At 41.7% G+C, this 23,856-nt stretch overlaps 1 protein-coding gene across 1 annotated transcript in view; it reads right to left on the bottom strand.

The window, feature by feature from the left end:
- Positions 1–23,856, bottom strand: part of ly75 (lymphocyte antigen 75) — a 33,764-nt gene that overhangs the window by 3,450 nt on the left and 6,458 nt on the right. The window contains exons 4-33 of the mRNA XM_050054250.1: positions 23,463–23,624; positions 22,124–22,243; positions 21,253–21,393; positions 19,803–20,006; positions 19,540–19,700; positions 19,242–19,349; positions 18,575–18,663; positions 18,290–18,459; positions 17,156–17,355; positions 15,656–15,798; positions 14,934–15,012; positions 14,608–14,679; positions 13,195–13,318; positions 12,867–12,902; positions 12,482–12,651; positions 9,799–9,866; positions 9,595–9,671; positions 9,224–9,360; positions 8,429–8,537; positions 8,062–8,222; positions 6,948–7,077; positions 6,326–6,546; positions 6,072–6,234; positions 5,158–5,322; positions 4,778–4,900; positions 4,128–4,313; positions 3,790–4,013; positions 3,431–3,638; positions 1,021–1,182; positions 811–927 (exon numbers count right to left, since the gene is read on the bottom strand). Of these exons, the coding sequence (XP_049910207.1) occupies positions 811–927; positions 1,021–1,182; positions 3,431–3,638; positions 3,790–4,013; positions 4,128–4,313; positions 4,778–4,900; positions 5,158–5,322; positions 6,072–6,234; positions 6,326–6,546; positions 6,948–7,077; positions 8,062–8,222; positions 8,429–8,537; positions 9,224–9,360; positions 9,595–9,671; positions 9,799–9,866; positions 12,482–12,651; positions 12,867–12,902; positions 13,195–13,318; positions 14,608–14,679; positions 14,934–15,012; positions 15,656–15,798; positions 17,156–17,355; positions 18,290–18,459; positions 18,575–18,663; positions 19,242–19,349; positions 19,540–19,700; positions 19,803–20,006; positions 21,253–21,393; positions 22,124–22,243; positions 23,463–23,624 (4,230 nt within the window). The remainder of the gene's footprint in view (positions 1–810; positions 928–1,020; positions 1,183–3,430; positions 3,639–3,789; positions 4,014–4,127; positions 4,314–4,777; positions 4,901–5,157; positions 5,323–6,071; positions 6,235–6,325; positions 6,547–6,947; positions 7,078–8,061; positions 8,223–8,428; positions 8,538–9,223; positions 9,361–9,594; positions 9,672–9,798; positions 9,867–12,481; positions 12,652–12,866; positions 12,903–13,194; positions 13,319–14,607; positions 14,680–14,933; positions 15,013–15,655; positions 15,799–17,155; positions 17,356–18,289; positions 18,460–18,574; positions 18,664–19,241; positions 19,350–19,539; positions 19,701–19,802; positions 20,007–21,252; positions 21,394–22,123; positions 22,244–23,462; positions 23,625–23,856) is intronic.

The following is a 23,856-nucleotide window of genomic DNA, read 5'->3' as shown; positions in this document are numbered from 1 at the left end:
TATATACAGACTCTACATTCAGTGAATGCAGAGTCTGTAGGCAAACCCTGGAGATCTTGCCTCCAGAGGAAGAGCGGAAAAGCCCTGGTTTCTGGTGCTAGGCTGTTTGTAGTCCGCGTGATATTGATCAATCACATTTGAGCCGGCTGCAGTTGTTGCCAGGTTAAACGCTCTGTGAGGTGGAACATAATTGGCCACTGCAAACTCTAAATCCATCGCAGTGGTTCAGCATATTTACTTATATATAAACGGAAGTCGGCAATGAAAATTCGTCTCCTCAAACCGGAATGCCAAAAAAGGCTGTATCACCGTCTGCCGAAAGTCAGACGCCGAATACAGCCGATGGGTTCCGAGAATGGTCTGCATGAGATGGAGCCAGCCACCTGGAGGAAGAGAGGCTTTACCCGGTCAGACCCAAGATAACGTTATCCTTTGCCTTCTGCTTAGAAGTGCTGAATTTATAGCTCAAAGAAAATTCATAGTCTCGCTTTTATTTGATATCTAGTGTCAGCAAAAAATGTTGCACATGTCCGGTCCATCGTCAGCGCAGTTAATACACATAAGCTCAGAGGGCTAACTTGGTTTGATTACTATATCACATGAATATACGGAAAAAAGGAACAAACAGTCAAATATTTGTAGCGAACAGCCAAATCTGATGCGACTGACATTAGTCTGTGTTGGGTACAGCTGTAGTATAATTATAATCATAATTTAAATATTTAAAAACTGTAGATTGGACGTGTCATGTTATCTAAATCCTCAACAATGTGTTACTGCCCTGCTTCCATTTCACATTGTGAGGTTTACCTTGCTTATCAAGCTCCACGTCGAGCCACGCTCGACTGGTGATGAGAGGGTCATCAGACATGTACTTTGACACAAAGTCGTTCTCCTCTTTGGTTTTTAAGGTCAGTACTTGAGCATCTGTCAGCAGCAAAAAAAAAAAACAATTATTAGACTACAGTTGCTTCAGGTGAATATTAATTACAACCCTTAATACACCAAACAACAACTCACCCATGCTCTGACAGATGCTCCTGGCCTGCTCCATGCTGTGCACGCTGTAGTTGTATAAGCTCATGTCAAAGGCGTAACAGTGATCCTCGTGCTGCACCCACATGGACCCACCGCCGCTCTGAGGGCAGCGATTGGCCGCTGGGGCAACCTGCGGTCTGGCTCCTGATTCATAACAACACAGAAATAAAATGGACGACAGTCAGTGCCACTCCAACACAAATTACGGCCTCTCACGGACACAGGTATTTTTGAAAACAGGGGTGTTTCCCTCCTTTGTTCTTAAGGACATTCCTGTCCACACGAGCACTGTTAGTCACACTCTCTGAACCCTCTATTCCTCTATATAGTGAAAGAGTAGCTGTAAATTATCAGGGTGTCTACAGGTATCACAGTTAAATTTAATGCTTTTTAAGACCTGTCCAAGACACATTTTTACCAAATTTAAGCCAGATTTTTGGACAAATCATGTTTCACCTAAGAATTGTAGGTAAGAAGTATAACTGCGGGGCGTCGGTGGCTTAGTGGTAGAGCAGGCGCCCCATATACAAGGCTGTTGCCGCAGTGGCCCGAATCCAGCCTGTGGCCCTTTGCTGCATGTCATCCCCGAATCCAGCCTGTGGCCCTTTGCTGCATGTCATCCCCTCTCTCTCTCTCCCCCCTTCAGTGCTTACCTGTCCTGTCCATTAAAGGCAAAATGGCCCAAAAAATATCTTAAAAAAAAAAAAAAAGAAGTATAACTGTGGTCTTGTGCAGAGGGAAGTCTTGTCTTATGTAGGAATATGGTCATTAGAGTGAGTTAAGTCTACATAATCGACATTTTGCCAACAGTTACATGTAAGTGCAAGTATGACGTAAAATGACAGTATAGTTGTTGTTTTTTAAAGGTTTGTAACATTAGAAATGTGGGCTTTTACCTAGAGAGGCTTCACTCAGTTTCACAAAAAGAAATTAAAAACTGGATAAATGAAATTAGATCAAATGTTTGTAGCAGTTAAGACCAAACAAATTCAGCGATTTTAAAATCGCTGCATTGGCTCCCTGTGTGTTTCAGGATCGATTTTAAGGTTCTTTTATTAGTTTTTAAATGTCTTAACGGTCTTGGGCCATCTTATTTATCTGACCTGCTTTTATCATATCAACCCTCGCGGATCCTGAGGTCCTCCGGCACCGGCCTTTTAATTATTCCAAAAGTCAGAACAAAAACCCACGGGGAGGCTGCAATCAGCCATTATGGCCCTCACTTATGGAACAGACTGCCGGAGAACATCAGGACTGCAGAGACTGTTGATGTTTTTAAAAGGAGGCTCAAGACTCACCTCTTTAATTTAGCTTTTAACTGATTTCTTTTACTCTTTTAATTCTTCTATTATATGTTATTTTTACTTTCTAATGCTTTTAAATTATTTATTTTTAAATCTTTATGCATTTTATTATTATTTAGTTTCTAATCTTCATTTATTTATTTATTATTAATAATATTATTTTAATCTTTAAATCTTAATTTTTTCTAATCTTACATTTTTATGCATTTTATCATTATTTTATCTCATACTTGTTTTATCTTATCATATTGCCTTTTAGTCTTTTAGTTTTTAGCTCCAGTGTTTCCTCATGGGGGGCCTCCACACTGAGAGGTGTGTCTGGTCTGCCCGCGGGGACGTCATCCTGGAGATCCCTCAGGCCCAGAGGACTGGGGGGCTCTGCACCATGTGTGGAGTCCACCCCAGTCTGTCTGGGTCGGGGTGGTCTCTGTGGCGGCGTTCCCTGTGGCCGTAGGCTGTGGCGCCTCTCAGTGTGGATGGCTCCCCATAGGTGGTTCTATCCTCACCTGGTTCCTCAGTGCCCAGCCATGTTATTGACTATATTGACTGTGTGTGTGTGTGCGTGCGTGCATGCGTGCGTGCGTGTGTTTATATGTGGGGGTGGGAGGGGCAGGTTTTCAATATGTATGTAGTATTTTTGTTTGTTTTTATTCTGTGAAGCACTTTGTGCTGCATTTTTAATATAAGAAAAGTGCTATACAAATAAAGTTTGATTTGATTTGATTTGAAATGTAAGACTATTTAATGACTTTTAAGGCCTTACTGTTGTACCATTGAATTTAAGACATCGTAGGACTTTTTAAGGACCTGTAGACACCCAAAATAATGTCCTGTTAACAAGCACTATTTTTAGACATGTCTCCCAGTGCACAAAATGTCACTTCACGCCTCACAAAAAGGAGCTAATAGCACACACACACTCTGACGTCTTTCTAAAGACTCAGATTTCCCTGTCTACACATCAACATTGAAAACAGAGTTTCTGAAAATCTTCACCCTGGACAGAGTTCTACAAAAGATCTGTTTCAACCTAAAATGGTGATGGAAGAAGAACAATGCGGTTCTATAAATAAATCACAGTGTCTTACTCTGGGAGGCGGTTGTGATGCTGGTGGTGTAGCAGAGGGCTCCGTTTACCAGCGTATTACAGCTGGTCCTCGCCCAGGCTCCATCAGGGGTTACAGTCACACAGCTGGCCTCTTGTTTGTCTGAGCTGGAGCCCTCCTGTGAGTCTGAGATGGTGGCTTTGTAGTCAAACTTTGTTCCATCAGACCACTCAAAGGCTGAGCCACTGACCTGCACGGAGAGAATGACTCTTATGTTAGTCTATCTGGTGAAGTGAAATTATGAGGCGCCATCATGTGAAAGAAATCCACATGAGAGGTACTTGAGAAGCACTCAGTGTAAGCTTGTAAATTATTTTTGCTCAGATTTTGATTTTTCTTACATCTTGGTTCGACAGGCCAATCCACAGCGAGAAGCCGTCCGTCTTGGTGATGAGCTTCACGTGTGCGTCATGCTCGATATCGTGGATGCTTGCCAGGTGGCCACCACGCTGACCGCACTCTTTCAGAGCCTGCTGCCAATTTAGCTTTTGGGTAACAACCTCGTAAGTTAAGTTGCCGTACTGTTGAAAATCCAAGGATGACTTGTTGTACTCATGTTTCAATTCTTGGGAGGGAAGGGTTAAAAACGTGTGTGAGATCATTTGACAAGTAAAATATTTGCAGTAAAGGCAGATGAACAGAGAAATATGAATTATGATGTAAAGTGTGAAACACCAACCGTTGTCCAGTTTGCAGGTCACAATGGTCCTTTGTTTGAACTCTGCGAATAAGCTCGGCCTTGAGATGAGAATCCAGTTGCCGTCAACGGTGAGACCAGCCAAGAATGGTCTGTCTACTTCTGGTCTGCCTTTTGCCCAGTTGGAATATTGGACATTTGTGCCATCGTACCACTTCATCTGGTTATCTACAGCAGGACAATATTACTATTAACCCTGGCATAATTACAAGATTTTAAATTTAAAAAAGAAAGAAACAAAAAAAATCCTTCATTCTGTCAATCACTTGTCACTTTTTTGTGGTGTTTCAGTCCTCATTACTTCATCAGGTAAATATTGTATAAGCAAAAATCCCTGGTGCCATATTAACCCAGCCCCTGGAATAACTGACCAATCAGAGGGCTCTAGCAGCACCTCCTATCATCCATACAAATTAAGGTCAATGAGCTCTGTGATGGTACCGGTTATGATCTGACGCAGCTGTTTGAAGGAGAAAAATCCCTGTTATCAGATCAATAATGGCCAATACCTTCAGTTTAGCAATCAGGATTATCAGCAGAAAAATGTGTTGCCCCTCTATTACATAACACACCAACTACATCTTAAAAAAACAACTGAAAAAACTGACACAGATGTCCATTAAAGTGCTCACCGTTGTTATCTTTGTACAGCCCCAGCCAGACAAACTGGGCCAAGGTCTGAAACGGTATGAGCTGCTGCTTTATAAACTCGTTCTCCTCTTTATTTCGGATGGTTAGGATGTCTGCACCTACATCTGAAACATAAAGGCATCACCATTAACAACTGAAGCAACATCAGTCTGTTATAAAGAGTTGGGAGTTCATGCACAGCTTTAAAACAAAGTGTGGAGATAGGTTTGGCTTGTTTCATGTAGCAATGGAGATTTTGATAGCTGTGACGTGCAGATAGCAGAAGGGGAGGAGAGTTACGCCTGAATTAGGCAGCTAATGGCAGGCTTATACACACAGTCTACAGCCTGTGAGTCAGACTAACGTGCCCAGAAATTCTTACGAAATTTTCTGCAGGTATCTTGAATCTGCCCTTGGTCAAACTGTTCCCATCTGGTGGCGACCAGCTGGAAGGAGTAGCAGTTGTTCTTGAAGGGGATCCAGTTTGGACCATTTATCTTGTGGGGGCACTTCACTGCAACATCCTCTGGTGTGGTGATGATCTCGTCTGTAATACAGAGGTTTAAATTTGGTTTAGTTTCAAGATATTAGCATTTGCAAGAACACTGACGTATGCCAGCAGAAAAGGAAGGGACTTTAGAGGAGATGAAACCTGTAAAGTGCTTTTGTTGAAGTGTGAAGTCTACACACGTCTCAAATTTTGACACAGTATTATGACACTTAACAAGGGCTTAATTCATGAGGAACAACAGCGACAAAAAATGGATTAACTTCCCTAATTATTTCACTCAAGCATGAAAAAAATCTGTTTCTATTATTTCTTCTGTAAAACTGTTTTCAGAACAGAAGTGTTCCTGAATCTCACTTTTACAGACTCTGTTAACTTAGAACTCAACAATCCCTCTTTCTGGAGTAACGCCAGAATGTCTCTTGTGCTTTGTTTTGCCAGTCGGGCCAAATAGGGAAGCCATAGCTTTATTTTCTACGTTTCCAAATTTCCTCTACAATAGCCTATATCCTGTTACCACAGATGACTTATCAACAGAGTAGTACATTTAAACACAAAACAGCTTTTCAACCTTGTGAACTGGAATAGCCGTAAGCCCTTTTCTGAACAAAGGCACAAAAATCTGTTTAAAATAAACCAATTTTCATGACAGAATGAGGAAAGAGTGAAGCTCCTGGATTTTTTTTTATCTGGAGAAAATGTTTTGTTCACTACTCATAGCAGGAATTAGTTGCACGCGGAGGTGCAATACATATTTTTGTTTATCTGTACTTCATATCTTCACTCACTGTGTGGCTTGTGGCAGATAGCGCCCCCTAGCTCCTCCTCACACTCGGTGGCTTTCCAGAAACCATCGGTGTCCAGGTAGACACAGCGGCCACTGGTGACATCAGAGGACCAGCGACTGAACACAGTGTGACTGTGGTCAGTCCAGCGGTAGTGGATCCCATCCTGAACACACACAACAAAATTTTTTAAAGAATTTTTTTTTTTTTTAAAACAGTGGCTTATAATAAAGGCAGCCCTTCCTTGGCACACTTACGTCTTCGCTAAAGAGGCCGATCCACATGGGCGTGCGTGCACGGCTCACGTGCACAGTGAGGGTGGACTGCAGGAAGGTATCCGCGACACTTGCCAGGTCCATGTTGTTACTTCCACACTGCTCTAAGGCCTCAAACCAGGTGAGATTTTTCTTAAGCAGCAGGATGGTGTGATTATTGACGTTGAAGGGCTCTGTTGGGATGTGCGGCTCCTCCAGTTTATCTGAAATGAGTAAGCCTTGTATTTAAAAAACAGCATGTCATGAAAGTTGTGCCAGTGACCTCAGTTGCTTCGTTATCTTGTTGCAAAAAGAAGTGGATTTTTTCTTTATCAGAAGTATTTATCTGAGCAATACATGCCTCTTATTAGAGAGAATACAGCAGAGACATGATGGGGCATTAGAGAAGAAAGAGATGGAGAATGATTTGCTATGGCTGGCACCTCAACCCTCATGCCACCAGTATTTTCCAGGGACAACATATATGGCATAGTCTATACGTAATAAACAATAATCTCTTATGAGGAACCTTAGCATGCCAGATTAACCAACTTGATTAAGTGACTTTCTGCAAAATAAAATCTGTATAATGAAGTAGTATTAAGTGTTGGACGGGGTGATTTACCTGCGTAGTGCTGGCAAATGGCCACATTTTGAAATTGCGTACAGGAAGAATAGTCCCAGGTACCCAGCATGTCAGAGTTGGGGTTATTGAGCAAAAATACACACAATTCCATGCTCTCCAGATCCCATGTCTGTTGAGAAAGGGGAAAAAATACAGCAAGTAGTACCAGTGCTAACAGTTAAAAACATACTGTGTTTGTCTACAGTCTATGTCTGACTGGATAAAGATAATGCATGGTAAAGCGCAACTAATCTCATGCTCAGAGCCCAAGTTTGTATCCAAAGAACACCCTACTGATTTAGCATGTAACACTGTCTGACTCATGATGGACACAACTGCAATGTACACCTCTGCAAACCAGTCAAGCAACAGCTTACATCCATGTCTGTCCAGACTTATTTATGCAACCATGACAGTAGACAATGCTTTAAATATGGATGTTGCTGCAGAGAAGTTACAGATTCTCAAACTTGGATGCTTCACACACATCTAGAACCAGGCGGCACAGATGATCTAATTAATCAGTACAGTTTTAAGGTGGGTGCCCAAGATTAGTGTCACCAATTTAGTATCTGACCAAATGTCTCCCCTGCTGTTCCTGAGTTGTGGCGTTAAATAAGGGGCAGAAAAGTGTTTTTACAGCACATTATAACGTCACAGGAAAGTTGACCTTTTGGATAATAAATGTCATCACTTCATCATTTTATCCCGTTAGACATGTGTGTGAAATTTGGTAATAATTGGCGTATGAATTCCTGAGTTACAGCCAGAAACGTGTTTTGTAAGGTCACAGATGTTTGTGCCGAGTTTGAAGAAATCCCCTTCTTGATATATTGTGTTCACGAGAATGAGATGGACAACCCGAAAAACATAATGCCTCTGGCCACGTCTGTCACCAGCACAGAGGCATAAAAAAAGATCAAAATTGGTGCAACAGAACTGTTCTTCTTCCCCATGAAAACCCGGTGCCTCATTACCCTCAATGCAACATGACAGCCAACAGTTCAGGCAGAGACTTTGGTGGGTTATGCCAGTTGCAACTAACATAGCCTTGAGCTTCTAACCTCTATGGAGTCCCCATTCAATACAGAAGTGAAAGATAGGGTGAACTTACGTTGACTTTTATGGCCCTGTGCATGCCCAGAAGCAGGGGGTTGAAATTGAGGTAGTTAACCGGGGTCTGGTCCGCCCACTGAGGGTCGTCACGTTTGATTTTCAGACCAATCCATATCCTCTCCATGTTTCTCATGCCCGGCAAAAGGGTGGTGACGAAGTCTAAAACACAAATATAGTCCAACAATTCCTTGTGTTTAATACAAGATAATGCATTTTGACTATTATTTTGTATTCAACCGGCTCACATACGAACTTCATCAAACATAAGAAAACAAGCTATTTAACATCATCTGAGTCCTTACAGGCATGTTAACCGTGCTCCTCTGATTCATTAAACACTGAAGCAGAACAACAGCAGTCCTCACCTTGCTCCACCTGATCGGATATAGTGACCAGAGTTCCCCTCACCGACTGGCATTCGTCACTGGCATACTTGAAGGACACAGGCTTCAAGCTTGTCATCAGTGTGTAGCACTAAAAAAAATACACAAGTAAAATAATCACTTGGAAATCTATGAGACAGAAACCACCTTTATGTCTTTGTACTATATGCTGTATGTGAATGTGTATAAATCTGTGTTAAATACTTTTCACCAGTGGTTCCCAACTGGTGGGTCGTGGTCCAAAAGTGGGTCGCAGATCCATTCTGAATGGACCGCAAGTGACTTGTGAACGTGTCAAGTTTGTAAAAAACACACTTTATTTTTACGTGTATTGAATTTCCGGAGCTTTTATTTTCAAGTGCTGTTTCTTGCTGTGGAGTGAGTGATTAACGGACAGCTACTCGACAGAGACAGCAGACTAGGTTAGCAACATGTCCAAATACAAGTATGATGCTGAATGTATTAAACTGTCTGGACCGTGAACTAAAGACCAAGGATAAATCTGGACCCCGGGGCTTGACCAGTTGGGAACCACTGCTCTGCAAGACCATTTTGGCAAATTTTTGCTTGACACAGAGATCTGGAAATAGACTATTTAAAGACTTTCCAGGCGGATTTTCCTTTGATGTATAAAGATATTATCATACTCTGATCTTAGCTGTAATTCTGTTTTACATGATTATACGGCTGACAATATAAGACCATGAGAACAAGAGTTAATCTGTTTTTAAGTGTCCAAAATGTAGATGCAGAGTTAAATGTGTTGGAGGGTCAGACCTTATTTCTGAAGGACAGAGATCCATTTCCACAGGGCAGTCCTTCAGGTTGAGGCTCCAGAGGGTTCCTCTCCACCGACGTGACGTTGTGTTTCTCACACACAAAGGGCAATTGCTTCTGGCAACTGCGCTCATACTCTGCAAGGAAGCATGTGACAGTAGATGTGTGTATTAGTAAAAGACTGTAAGCATCCCTGTTATTTCAAACTGCAAAAAATGCCAGATAAGCCAAACATGTCACCCTCTTATTTACAGGGATGAGTTTCTTTAACTAATTAAAGTTTGACTGAGTTTCTGTCCAAACAACACGGTGAATTAAATAATAGCCTTGATCACACTCAGCTGTATCGAAACACTATCATGTCTACACACCTGGAAAGAAGTTTTCAGGACTGACGGAGGTGCATCTGCCCAGGAAAACCGAATGATAGAAGAACATCTGGGTGTACCTAGAACATGCATTATTTCAGTCAGCCTCAACATCACATTTCACCACATATAAACAGGTACGAGCATCATACATTGATTGTGTTTGTACAACATGAGCAGTGTATGTGTGTGACTGTGCTGGCTTACGTCAGGGGAAATACCCGGGCAGGCTCACTCAAATCCACCCACCAGTTTTGCTTGGGAGAACTCGATATCTGTTCAGAACATTCAAGATTTAGTGCTTCATGACCAAATAACAATTTAATTAATTTTACAGCCACAGTTTATAAAGTACAGAGAATCTGACACATCAATCAGACGAGGAAAGACACACAATACTTGTTGGACTATGGAATTAAATAGTGGAATATCTGTTTTTTAGTGGTAAGCTTGGAGGCAAAACTTTGCACTACTTTATTCCGATTGCCTACAGATGTATTCTCATGAAATATTGTCAGCTTCCCATGACCAGACGACAATGGAAAGAATTTCCCCGGTCATTAGGCTCTACAAATCAACTTCGGATGCCCATGGGGAGAAAAAAAACGGGGGGCTAACCATGGCAAGCAGCAGAAACAGAAAAGGACAGGAAATTCCAATTTATTTAAGTTTTCTTCCTTTTCGCTCTCAAAGGGGAACACCACTTAAAGTAAGAATTACAATATGTTATTTCAAAGGCTTTGGAAAGTTTAACCAATATCTGTGAACATGAGCTACTCTCTCTCAAAGACAGAAACCAATTACTTGACCGTTCACTAAGACCCACCCCAAAACAGCGACTGTCCAATCTTGCCCCACAACTGTAACAAGACATAATAGCTGATCTGTCAAGCTTTAGATTTCTAGATAAGCTGTGGGATGAAACGGTGTGCATGGGACTGTAGCAAGAGCTAGTTATACTCAGTATCAACAGAGAGTGAAGGGTGGAAGGTGGTGTCTTTGTTTTTGGTCTTTACAAAACCAAAAAAAACGAGAAACTGTAAGGTAACTAACAAACAATGGGTTTATCTACTCTTACATTAGCAGCCCGCATTAGCATTTTAGCACAATATCATGTATGTATCCATCAAGAGCATATTTAAAAACCTTTTACATGGTTCTTGTTCCAAAAATAATTAGCTAGAAATAATACAGCCATCCGGAGACAGTCATTACTTCAGTGGACAAAATCCGGTCGTTGTCTGGAAATGAGAAACCTGTTTTTGTCTACCTCTTTTTGAAATTAATGACCCACTGTTTCAGTACAATTGCTGTGAATTTTGAGTGNCCTGGATTTTTCCCACATGGAAATTCTGACCAATCAAGAGCAGCTTTCTCACACAAGGCATTTGATCTGGTCCGCTTGTAAACGCTGCCGTGAGAACACGAACCAACTCTAGGCAATTATACAACTTTGGAACAACATGAGACCCTGATTCAGACCAAAGACTGATGTATATCATGCGAAACTATAAAATATATATTTTAATACTGTTAAACTAGTGTGTTCACATTTTTTTTTTTTTTCACAAATTCTAATACTGTCATGCAAAAGCGTTGAACTGCTCCTGACTCCTCAGTGGTCCTTGGGTTTGAGAGACTTGTGTTGCACTGACAACACCTGGCCAGTGGGTGGCAGTGTGCGGCATGACGCACGAGGGTCCACTATAGTGACTTAAGTGCAACTCCAGCATCAAAACCCATGCATGTACAAGAAAATGGCTTTTAAATAGCTGCTCACTGCAGCGACCACTATACGTGAAAGGGTTAGAAGCGGTCAGAGCAGGTGCAGAAAAAAAAAACTGAGCGCTCTGAAAAAAAACATGGGGTGCTGTGCTTTTCCCTCGGTGGCTGCATGCTTAGACTTAGACTTACTTTATTGTCATTCAACAAATACACCATCGGTGCACATATTAAACGAGATTTCGTTACTTTGGCTCCTGAGTAGACGCATAAATTATGTAACATACAATAAAATAAATATAAATACTGGTATGACTTAAAATAAGTTAAAATTTCAAATAATTAAAATTAAAATTACAGTGCATCACAGTACAATGTGAGAATAATGTGACCTAGTGATATGATATTGCACTATCAGAAGTAGCAGCATGTTATAGTCCAGTGAGGATCCCATGGAGGGTGGGCGGTGGGGCAAAGCTAAAAAGGTGTAGCAATGGTAACTAGGGGGGCGGGGCTCACCAAACGGGGTTCACCATACAATTGGGGGTTCCTGGTTTGTTGCATGGACGTATAAAAAGAACTGGATACACTGTCAGAGGCGGAGCCCAGTTCATCCCAATAAAGTTGCTCAGTGGCCCATGAAGCCAAAAAGTTGCTCTAAAGGGTTTACTGATAGAAAGGGATTTCTTAAGGTCAGGAAAAAATTGATTTGGGTTCAAATGAATTGATTTCTGCCAGAAAGGGCTTTAGGCAAACTTCTACCATGTGCAAAAAAGTTTGACTTCCTGGGTAAAAAATAGCCCAGATCATCTACATCATTGGGCCCAGAGAACAGGTGCACTAGAGACTTCCACCAGCAGAGCAGATGACTCCTGGTTTAGCCCTGCGCCACCGTAAATGCAGATAAAATGACCTAATTGTGTGACTCCTCTAGACTTTTGAAATGTTGTCAGAGCAAATGAATCATTTCGTGGGGGGGGGTTTTGATGCTAAAAAAAGGTGTCACTTTCACAATGTAAGTCTATGGGAAAAAGTCTTTTTGGGCCCCATGGCATCACATTACTGATCTGGGAGTTGTAATTCTACTATTTGACCATTGGTGGCGCTGTTCCTTGGGGTTTGGTTTGATGTCATTTATATGACCCACTTACAGCCTCTAGGCACTTACATCTTTCAGTTGCTGTTGGATCTGTCCGGCAGCAGTTATGGTGAGTGGTGCAGCCAGTCTGCTGTCATTCATACTGCAAAAGAGCTTTGCCTCCTCGAAACTCAGCTTCGGCTCCGTGACAAACCAAAACTCGGCTCCATCAATGAAGACAGACGTCTCATGGTGTCCACCTGAAAAGCACAACGAACACGGTCTAAAATCCTGACACATCTTAGACAGCGACAAGAGACATATAACATCCAACAACAGATGTGAAATGACTCTATTAGAAGATTGTGAGAGAAAAGAAAAAGCTGAATTGAAGAAATTTTGGCCACTAATAGATCCAATTTACAGATTCAAAATATAATTATGACTCAGCACAGAATCTGGAAGACTACATTACCAGGATTGTACCACTCTGGGTTCTTGGGTTCCTTTCCTGTAAAGGGATTAACAAAGAATAAGTTAGAAGCAACCAAAAACACACAGCTCATGTTGCTTTCAAGTACATGTATTTATAAGCCCACAAAAATGTATTTCTTTAGTTGTGTTATGTAAAACTAGCCAAATACATGAACTACTGTCTTGACCAAAAAATTCTAGGGACATTAGAAATCCCTTTAACTACCAGTAAGCAGTCTTGATGAGACATGTTAGCTCTTCACCTACAAAACACAATGTTTGCTTTGTGCAAAATACACACAGTATACACAGCATATGTGTAGTCTTACCACGGGGTATTTGGCAGACCCACTCTAGCCTGGCGTCACAGTGAAACGGTGTGGCATAGAAAGGTGTGGGAGGTAAGTCGTGCAGCAGAAACACAAACAGGTGTTTCAAGGTGCTTCTGGTCGTCTAACGAGGACACAGATTGTTTACATAAACATTATCATTAAGGACGTACACAAGAAAAGCAGTTTCATATCTGTGACATGGCAGATCTCGTTGCTCCCTGCAGTTCAGCAACAGTTTAAGACAAGAACGTCTCTCTTTCTGATAACGCAATCATTAACTGGGTCAACCTAAATGAGAGCAAAGTTCAGAGTCTGAGTGGCAAGATACTACAGTACTTCTTCAATGAAGGCAACAGCAAGAGAGAAACATAATAAACAAAGAAATTATCTTCTTGTCAGATTTGCTGTATGGCAAGTGAAAGTGTCCTCGTGATGTGAAAAAACAAAGAGGAACAGCTGTTGTTGCCGGCTGTCTTTCTGGGGATTTTTGTTTCAAGACAGAATGAAAGCACTGAGTCAGTCGGGGCAGATTTCAGCTGTAGCGCTCCATGTGACTCCCACAAACAGATGAACAAATGGCCTTGATTCACAAATCAAGCTGCACAGTATAGATAACCAGATCTCACTGAAACTAAAACTAAAAACATGTTTAAAAACAAGATAAAAGAAAGATATGAGACTATAACAAAGAAATAACTGGGTATAGAGATGGGGAATAAAGGCAAAATAAATGTTTATTTCTCCCTTAAAGCTACGGTTGGTAACCTTTATAAAACTGTCACTATATCCTCACAGAAGTACAAGAGACAGGAAAAAAAAGTTACTCCTCCTCGTAATGCTTCTGATAGCATTTGCTAGAATCCGCCACAGCTGATGAAAAACAACCAGTCAGAGCCGAGGAGTCTCTAACTCAGCTGTCAACTGCTACTTCAGATGTTTTCAGAAACATATTTTAGTGTGTCTGTAAAATGAGAACGTGGTGCTTTATTTTGGCTTGACTGTTTCCAACATGGCAACCAGGTCACAAACTTTCTCATGTTACAGCTAAACAGTACACTAAAATATGTTTCTGAAAGCATTTGACGCGAGAGAAATAGGCAAAACAGTAACTGAATCTTGATTCATATTTGATCAGCACTGCCTAGTTTTACAGTTTGACTGCAGTAATTGAAAGCTGTGTTAGGGAGTCCCCAGCTCTAACTGATTGTTTTTCCATTCAACCACGGTGGATTCTAGCAAATGCTTTAAGCACTACGAGGAGGAACATGATTTTTTTTCACGGATCATCTGTCTCATGCACTACAGTGTGGATGTAGCGACAGTTTTACCAAATATGACCAAGTTATCTTTCTTTAAGTTACCACTTGTGGCTTTGAACTCTATTTGGTAGAATTAATCTACCCAGCCCACCTTGAATGCAGTGCAGTCCCGACTGTAGGCATCGTCCTCATGGAAATCTAAGTGTAAAACTTCCATAGATACCTGTTTTTAAGACATTGAATAAACAGAGTTTATACTCAGAAATAATGCAAAACATATGTTGTGTTCGAGATGAATAAAAGTGAATTTTAAGGAGTCACTGTCTTGAAATGAAATGTATCACTATTATCAGTACAGCATGTTGATGAAAGAATATTTCTCAGAAAAATCTGAAAAATCTCATACCAAAAATTAAATTTTAAAAATATATACCGTATGACTTCTCACAATGCCCTAGAGCTGATATTTATACTCACAGGCTGACTGTCACTCCACTGCCAGGAGCGATCGGCTGGGTTTCTCCTGTTCAGGCCGACCCAGAAGTACCGATTGTCACTGCAACAAGAACACCAGAGCAAACCACCATCACTCACGACACTGAATCAATTTTCTTTCAAAGAAAAAGATGGAAAAAACTCATTTTAAGGGATGAGAAATTTTAAAAGGGACGTTGGCATTTTATTCTTAGATACAATAGTTTAAAATTGACTCACTGAACAAGTGTGAACTGTAAGTAAGGAGATGACGTGTGATTATTTCAAAGGAAAACTTTGTAAATCAATTAGTCATACCGTGTTACCCTCAATTTGTGAGGAAAACTTGTTCTCGGATGCCTCCACGGAAAATGGCGAACATATTGATTTATTAATTGATTGGGGGACGTCTTTTACAACAGCAAAAAATATATCCAACATCCACTTAAAAAGTCACACACAATCCAAGTCTCATTTATCCAGTCGTATGCTCGGTACTTTCCAAACACATGCATTTTCGTAGAACTGAAAGTGAAACTTATCTATGCTCTCTTCAAAGCCTGACTCCAATACTAAGGTTATTTAGTACATCAAGCGTGTATTGCAACAATTAATTTTGATGTGTTCATGTCAGAATGCTATAAAATAAACAATGAGAAATACATAAATGCCAACAACACTTTAAAAAAGGAAAACAAACAGGACTTGTGTGCATGTGTGTATACCTGATGCTGTCTCTTATGATGCTGTGCAGGGCCCTCATCTCTCTGTTGCTCGTAAAGCTGGCCAGGTGAGCTCCCAGAGCCTGACAGAACCTCTCAGCTTCCTCCCAGGAGCGCTTCCTGCTCAGCCTTTCCTCATGAAACACCTGACAAGGGAAAAAAAAAACCCAATTTACAACAGCTACTAAGACAGTGCAAGCAAAGTAACAGCCTGGATTGTAGACTGTAGATCATGTCAGTGACAATCTGTACAATTAGAAAGCCAAAACAGATCATCGCTTTGATCCATCTAATGCAGAAGCAGCTTCAGTAATAGATACTTATGATTTATTTTATACAATGCTTTTTAATAAACTACACAAGTCTTCATTTGTTCCCAACAATTAGGTGTTGGAATGATAATGTTATAGATTTTTCAAAATTGACACGTTAGAACTAGAAATATAATTTTCTTTATTCCGTGCATTCTTCTTCCTCGTTATCAAAACCTGCTGTCTACATTACCCACAAGGCAACTCAACCTCCAACAGTTCAGTCAGAGAGTTGGGTGTGTTATGCTAGTAGCGGCAAAGATGCTCTACTGCAAAACATGATGCATTACAAGCTGCACCACTGGTATGAAATGATATACACTTCCTGTGTCTGAGGTGAGCATGGTCCTCTTTCCCCGCATCCTCTCACACACATTTTGAAGTGCTGTGAACATCGTGTGGATGAACGGAAGCACATTCAAAACGACAAAAACACTACACACAGAACAAATTTAATGTTTGCTCCTTATTTTTCTGCTTGTTTTAATCTGCTATCTTAATAACTGATATCAACCGAGTGAAGGATCATATCAGTTGTTGCCAGATCTTGTGAGAGTGTGTTGCTGAGACAAAGACAAGTCTTGAACAAAGTTAATTTTCTCCTGATTTGTCAGTCTGAAAAAAATACATTTTAGGGTCAGAATGTTCAGGAGATTCAAGGCTTGCAAAAAATGGACCCAATATTTACTTCAGTGACTACCGAGCAAAACAATAGGTCATAATCTGTACTCACATTCACTTCACACATTGGAGTGAGTCTCCAAAAGGGGCAGGGCAGTGGCAAAACCCACACGACCCGGATACGAGAAATGACTCTAAAGTGTGTCATCTCATTTCTAAACTGTTTCTGGTAGCGGCTAATGTAGCCTTGAGCCCTGGCCCGCAGCAGAGATTAGGAGCAGGCTGCAGAAGTCTGGTAAGCTCCCTTCTTGAACTCCAATATCTAACTTTTCCCCCTTCAAACTTGTAGTCTTCTACCTCAACGCTGACTCAAATTATATAAACTTGAGGCAATATACCAGAAGGCTTTATACAACTTTTTGTCACACTATGCAGTAGCAGTAATACTTCCCAAGACCCATAAACAGACTTTGATGTGTAAAAATGACACAGTTCTCATTAACTCCTACGACAGCCATCAGCTGACCACCAGCGTTCAAAGACACAGTCTCACACACACACATATACACACCTTGTAGCAGTTTTTGATGTCTGGTCTGGACACCCATCCATCAGGACAGGTTGCGTTGGGGTTTGGCTCTGGTTCAGGGGGCGGGGGTGGGCCGAGGTCTTTTCTACAAATGGTGCCAGCCTTAAAAATGGTACAGTTCTTCACCTCCCATTTGCCCAAGGGTTTTGCAGTGGAAATCGCTGCACAGCCTCCAACCCTGACTGAAATAGGCATGTAGATGAAACACAAGGAAGTTAAAGCTACTGTGTGAAGTAATATGGTACATACGGTTATTTCCTCCATGTAAATTACATGTGTTTCAACATATATTATTTTTGGTTCTTTAAAAAGAAAAATGTGGGCCTGCTGTTCCAGTATTCAGAACCTTTAAAGGGGACCAATTATGCGTTACTGTATGTTGTGTCTAACATAGCGTTAGAGGGAAGGGTGTTAATATTCAGTGTGGCCAAAGTTTCAAATATGAGACACACGTGTGCATTAATCACTGTGAGTGAAAACCTCATGCTTCAGACTGCTCTGAATACTTGTTTTGCCTACTCTGTCTACAGTATGATGTCATAAAGTGTGAGATATCTATATATGGTCATCTGCTCTAGGCACGCTACTGCAAGTGTTCACATTACGCAGCCCAGTGGGTCTCAACCATAGGTCCAACTACATGTAGCTACATGCTAATGTCAGGGAAACATGCAAGCTTGGTTGCTGATGTTGTGAATTTCGTCCCGATTTATGATCATATTCCTCCTGGAACGTATCCAGGCGTGTTTTGAAGCTTTTACTTTTGGTTTTTGAAGATAATAAGTCCCGCTATTCCCCGTTAATGTCATTCCCTGGCTACAATGATGGCGCAGAGATACTGAGATACAGAAGACCTGGAAACGCTGATCAATGACAGCAGAGTGTGCTTTCTGGGGGGTAAACGCTGACTTTGAGACAGAGGGTGAATACAGGTGTTCCAGCAAAGACAGTATGAGGAAAATAAAGTGTGTTTTGACCATTAAAGTGTGTTAAATGTTCAAGTAGAGACTCTGAATACAAGTATGAACCTGAAAAGGAGCATAACAGGTCCTCTTTAACACCTATGTTTGAACTTGAACTGCATTAAATACTGAGTGGAGCAGAAGTTTTACTAACCTGGTTCAAACCAACCCCAGTTGGTGTAAGTAACCACACCCGTGGACCCATCCTCGCTCATCCACTGGTACTCCCCTGTGTTCTTAATGTCCTGCAGCCCGATCCAAAAGTACTGAGTGTCCTTGCCGATCTGCTCTCCGAGTAGACGGCTGATAAAGGCCTGCTCAAACCTGGGAAGAACAGTCAACTATGATGATACAAGAAAGTACTCGTGGGCAGCAACTGATGAATGCCTGTGTGTATTTTTGATCAAGCAGTAGGGTCACCAGCTGAACAAACTCCTACCTGTTTCTAATAGTGATGTTGCAGCGATCTTTGAAGGATACTTGTTTGGTGTTCACTTGATAACACGAGTTGCCGTGCCTCCTCCAGCCCTGGGGGATTGACAGCAGTGATACTTAAGCTACATTCAGTTTACAAGCAAACATCTGTCACTTTCATACATATTCCTGCTTCTCATACTCGTCCAGTCCTCTGTGACTGAGAGCAGTCAGATTCACGTGTTTTCACCATCACAGTCAACTGTGATAGTTTCCTTTTCACACCCACACATCTCTTTCATTTTGGTAGTAACGGCTAATATAGCTACAGATCTGCCTTTAGCCCATTTATGACTCATAACTAGAGCAAATATCATCTGACCTTGACAGCAAGTACTCCTTTAAATAAGCACATGCAGGCTACTCCTTTCTTTTTCATGATATCATGATTATTGCTGACTTATGCATGCAGCTCAAGAACAAGACATTCATGTGAAAAAGGACAGATATCACTTCTTCTTTAATCACACAATGTGATTAAAGAAAAGGATCGCATTGAACAAAAACTAATCTGTGGAAAGGTCGTTGAGTCTTGACTTAAATTACATGTCAATTGCAAACAAAATAGAAAAAGTAATGTAAAACACTGCAAGCTTCTGCTGGGAAAACCAGGTCAATTAGACAATACTCACATCTTCAAAGCGACATCCGGGCTGTGTCGCTGATTCATTGACCTTTCCTTTCTTCTGACACATAAAGGGTAGCCTCTGTGTGCAGTCCCCAATCTTCCAACCATGAGACTGTAAGACACGGACACAGATTTGATTTTGCAGGCCTCATATTAACAAGCTGGAAGAGCAGATCATAAGAAAACAAAAAGCGAGCCACTCCATGCAAAAAGAATGGATGGAATGGGTGGGGTTACAAAAAAATGCATGTGCTCACACCCATATCACTAACTCCCACACACACACATACACATGCACACACCTCTCCAGAGTAGAAGACACAGCTGGTATCCAAAGTGGGCTGGACTGGTTGGTTTTGGTCCCAGTAGGTGAAGGTGACAGGCGCCTCGTCAATCCACTTGAAGACAGTGGGGTTCACGCCGGTACCGATCAGACCGATCCACACATCCAACAACTGGCCATCTAATGGACCATAACACACATATGAACATCAGTTTATGGTTATGTTTAAAATCAAGGTAACGGTCTGGTGAAAGAACATTTTGAGTTCTTGTTTTAATTTACCTGCATGGAAGTTGGTGCTGATCATCTCTTTAGCGTCAACAGAGTGGAGGCTAGCTAGATAGCCTTCTCCTGCTCCCTCTGCGCTGTTACAGTGTATCTGGGCATCTGTAAAGTTTCCAGGTTTGTCCTTGACTAACTTATAACACCAACCATTCCAGGGGACCCAACCGTCTCCACACTGTGTTTCTTTATATACGAAAGGCTCTGTAGAGAGGGAGCAGAACAGATCGAAGCTGTTAGGGGGAAATCACTAATCTGACTTAAAGGTTTTCTGATATGTAGAGCAGGGACAAAGGGAGAGACACAGGAGGGATCTCACTTCCAAAACAGACAAAAATGCAATAGCTTTCATGTGGAAGGAGGGTGAAAGATTTGGTCATGTTGGGTGAACTGTGTGATACTACATGCTTCAAGCAAAGCTCCTAGATCCAAAGCTGGCTTTTAGTCATGTAAGCATTGCCTCTGTGGATGGCAATGCTGTTGTGTCATTCAGTCAGTCAACCACTTTGGTCCAGACTGAAATATCTTCACAACTACAGGATGGATTGCCATGAAATTTAGTACGGAAATTCTTGTCCAGCTCAGGATGGATTGGAATGTCTTCGGTGACAACCTGACTTTTTATTTAGTTATATCGTCAAGTTTTAATGGCGGCACAATGGTGCTGTGGTTAGCACTGTCGCCTCACAGCAAGAGGGTTCCTGGTTCGAACCCAGGCTGGGGGAGCCCTTCTGTGTGGAGTTTGCATGTACTCCCCATGTCAGCATAGGTTTTCTCCAGGTACTCCGGCTTCCTCCCACAGTCCACAGACATGCAGGTTAACTGGTGACTCTAAATTGCCCGTTCATGTTAAAGTGAGCATGAATGGTTGTCTGTCTCTATGTGTCAGCCCTGTGATAGTCTGGCCACCTGTCCAGGATGTACCTCACCTCTCGCCCAATGTCAGCTGGGATAGGCTCCAGCCTCCAGTACAGCCTGACAGAGCCGCTGGCATGACTGTAGACCAAGGATACTCAACTTGCTTTACCCAGGGGCCACTTTTGCATAATGACAGGAGGCCAAGGGCCAGTTAATAAACAAACAATTAAATTTGTCAGATAAAGCAGCAGCTAGGTTCCTACACAGGTCAAGTGTAAGCAGGGGCGTTTCAAGGATTTGAGGGCATTCGGGGCTTAGCCAGGACCTTAGATCCTCCCCTGACACTTTTATGCACTCTGACTGGCACTATTCTAAATTCAAAGTACAAAAAAGAACCCCAGTGTGAATCAGTTTATTTTCATTGTGGATTAGAAAGAGGTCGGCGGGACACCTGATCGCAGGCCAGATTTGGCCCATGGACTGTATGTTCAGTATCACTGCTGTACACTCATGGTCTCGTTTAAGTATGATTCAGAAGGAATAATAATAATAATAATAAAAGTGCGGACAGTGAGGGCAGCAGTGCACCTACCTGTTGTAGCTGGTTGAGAGGTGTTGATGCTCTTCTTGCAGATGTATGGCAGCCGTTTGTTGCACGACTCAGATTCGTAGTTCTGTTTGGAGTTAAGTACTCCACAGTCTGACTCAAAAATCAGCGAGGTGGATGGCATTCCTGTCAAACACATTCCCACACACAATACATAAAAATAAAACTACACCCTGATTGTAACAGCAGAGCAGAGGAGTGGCATTTACCTCTGGGTATCTTTCTAGGTTCGGTTAATCAACTGTGTGTCACACAGAGAGGTGATATAAAAGAAATATGTGATGTTGCAATAACGGTTCAACACAATGCTGCTAGTAGCAACATTGACCTGTCGTAAATTACAGCAACCACAAAGAGCTCATATCAGCAGAAGGCCAGATGGCTGCAGAATCCTTGACGTTCCCACTACAGTGTTAAGTCGAACAACATTTTCCCTTTGAGACGAAAGAAACAAACAGCAAACATATTACAATAGCCACAAGGCTTTATAAAGCCTTCCATTCAGTACTATTAATGAGTTATTCAGAAACAGTAACAATCCCAATGCCACACTGTGCCCAAAAACCAGGCACAATGAGCTTCTTTACAACACTGGCCTCATTGTTTCTCTGAATGACACCACGTCTCAGTTTATAGAAGGGTGGTGACAACAGCAGATCACAACAGGATGCAGGGTTTTGGTGTAATAGGAAAAGCAGGTGTTTCCAGTCATAAATGAGGAAATGTTGGGTTTAACCACTAACCGTTTTAATATTTTTAAATCAACGTGTTTACACTGGTACTCTCAGAAGCGGGGCAAAGATTAGAAAGTAGCACGAGACAAAAGAAGAAAAAAAAAACATATAACCATCATCACCTGTTTCCCAGCGCAGGACAGAGAGAGGGGAACTGTCTGACCACTGCCAGCCGTGAGAGGTGTCTAACTGGTGAAGGCCGATCCACATCCTCTCAGGCATATTCTCAAGGCCCTCCAGTACTGCACAATGCAACATTCACATGACATGGGACAAGTAATGCGTACATTAAAAAAAGGAAACAAGTGTAAAGTAATATGAATCATCGAGATAATTTGGAATTGTGACAACAACATAATGAAACACAAGGAAGGAGAGAAAAGAGAAGAGTAGAAGACACGTATAACAGTCAGGCCCTAACTGGGACACAAAACTGTGTGTACAGGTCAACTGAAGGGGCATCTAGGTTTAAAGTAACTGGCACTATTTAAGGAAGCATGGTCAGCCTGATAAAGGGAACTGGTGTTGCTGTAGTCACACCTTGATGTGGTTTTCAACTTCTCGAAACAAGTTAGCACTGTAGCTGAAGTGTCACAAGTACAAGGAGGCAGTTGCAAAAGCCTTGTTCTCAAACAGCCAGCAGCATTAACGTAAGAACATGACATATTCCTGATGCGAGTCATGTCAAGACATAACAGGTTAGATCACAGTGATGCAAGCTCTGCAAACAAAAGACACTGCTTTTGGTTTTGATATTCCCACAGAAGTGCACATGACCCCAAAACCCTTAGAAGACACTAAGGACTGAAATGCATCCTTGAGCCTACGAGACTGTTTAGTTTACTTTTTAAAACATTTCTAGTGCTTGAACTTGTCTGAATAGTTTTCAGCTGATGTATCATGAGCATGAGAGTGGAAAAACCAACAGCACCATGAACAAGGTTTAAAAAAAGAAGAAAAAAAACCACACAAAGAGCAGAAACAAGAAGTAGTAAAACGGGGTCTGTCTCAACATCCACACTTACAACATTGGTAAGAAGTCAGAGGCAGCCTCCTGTGACAAATTTATGGTAGATACCAACAAAACCCCGCGGTATCCGTTAGCGTGCAGATGATCTGCAGCACTTACTCTAGGTGAGATCTAATGAGGTCATGTCAGTGCTCGTGCAAACAGATCGTTCTCAGTCACTCTAGGCTCACTTTTAACTATATGTAAGTCATTACATGGAGCCATTTAGTTGTAGTTGCCTAGTCAGCTTAATATTATTACAGTTTTTATCATTATACATGTTATAAGCGTGTGTTAGGAAGCTTTAGATTGTGCAAATGCTGAATCCAATACGTCCAACACAGAGCTGACGACTTTGCCTTCTTGGTGATTTTTGTTAGCTCACAGGTGGAGCGGAAACAGATGAAACAAAGGAGGTGTAGAAAACGTAACAAATAATAAACTAGTCTTACAGGTTTTGGAGTGGAGATCTTCAGGCTTCAACACACTCAGCAGATCAGCTCCCTGACTACGACATGAATCCAGAGCTTCATGCCAGGTCACCGCGGCACTGGATACAAACTCATAGCAGGATTCCTCTTCCGGCCCGGCAAACAGAGTCTGGCAACCCTCCTCTGCAAGGTCAAAGAGTGTCACTGTGAGAATCTAAGCATGTCATTTGGTTTTGTTAATGCCGGATGTAATTTATCATGATATATTACAAAGAAAGACAGATTATGAAGTGAAAATAGCTGGCACACACCAGCCCCTAGTAGACAATTTAGGTCATTAATGTCATGACTGGGTCCTGGAAAACATCCAGCCATGCAAAAATCATGAAGCTTATGATAATATAATACAACATGC

Source organism: Epinephelus moara, chromosome 1 (genome assembly GCF_006386435.1).
Source record: "Epinephelus moara isolate mb chromosome 1, YSFRI_EMoa_1.0, whole genome shotgun sequence".
Taxonomy (NCBI): Eukaryota; Metazoa; Chordata; class Actinopteri; order Perciformes; family Serranidae; genus Epinephelus; species Epinephelus moara.
The sequence above is the reverse complement of the archived record's forward strand: the minus strand, read 5'-3'. Positions and strand labels throughout refer to the sequence as shown.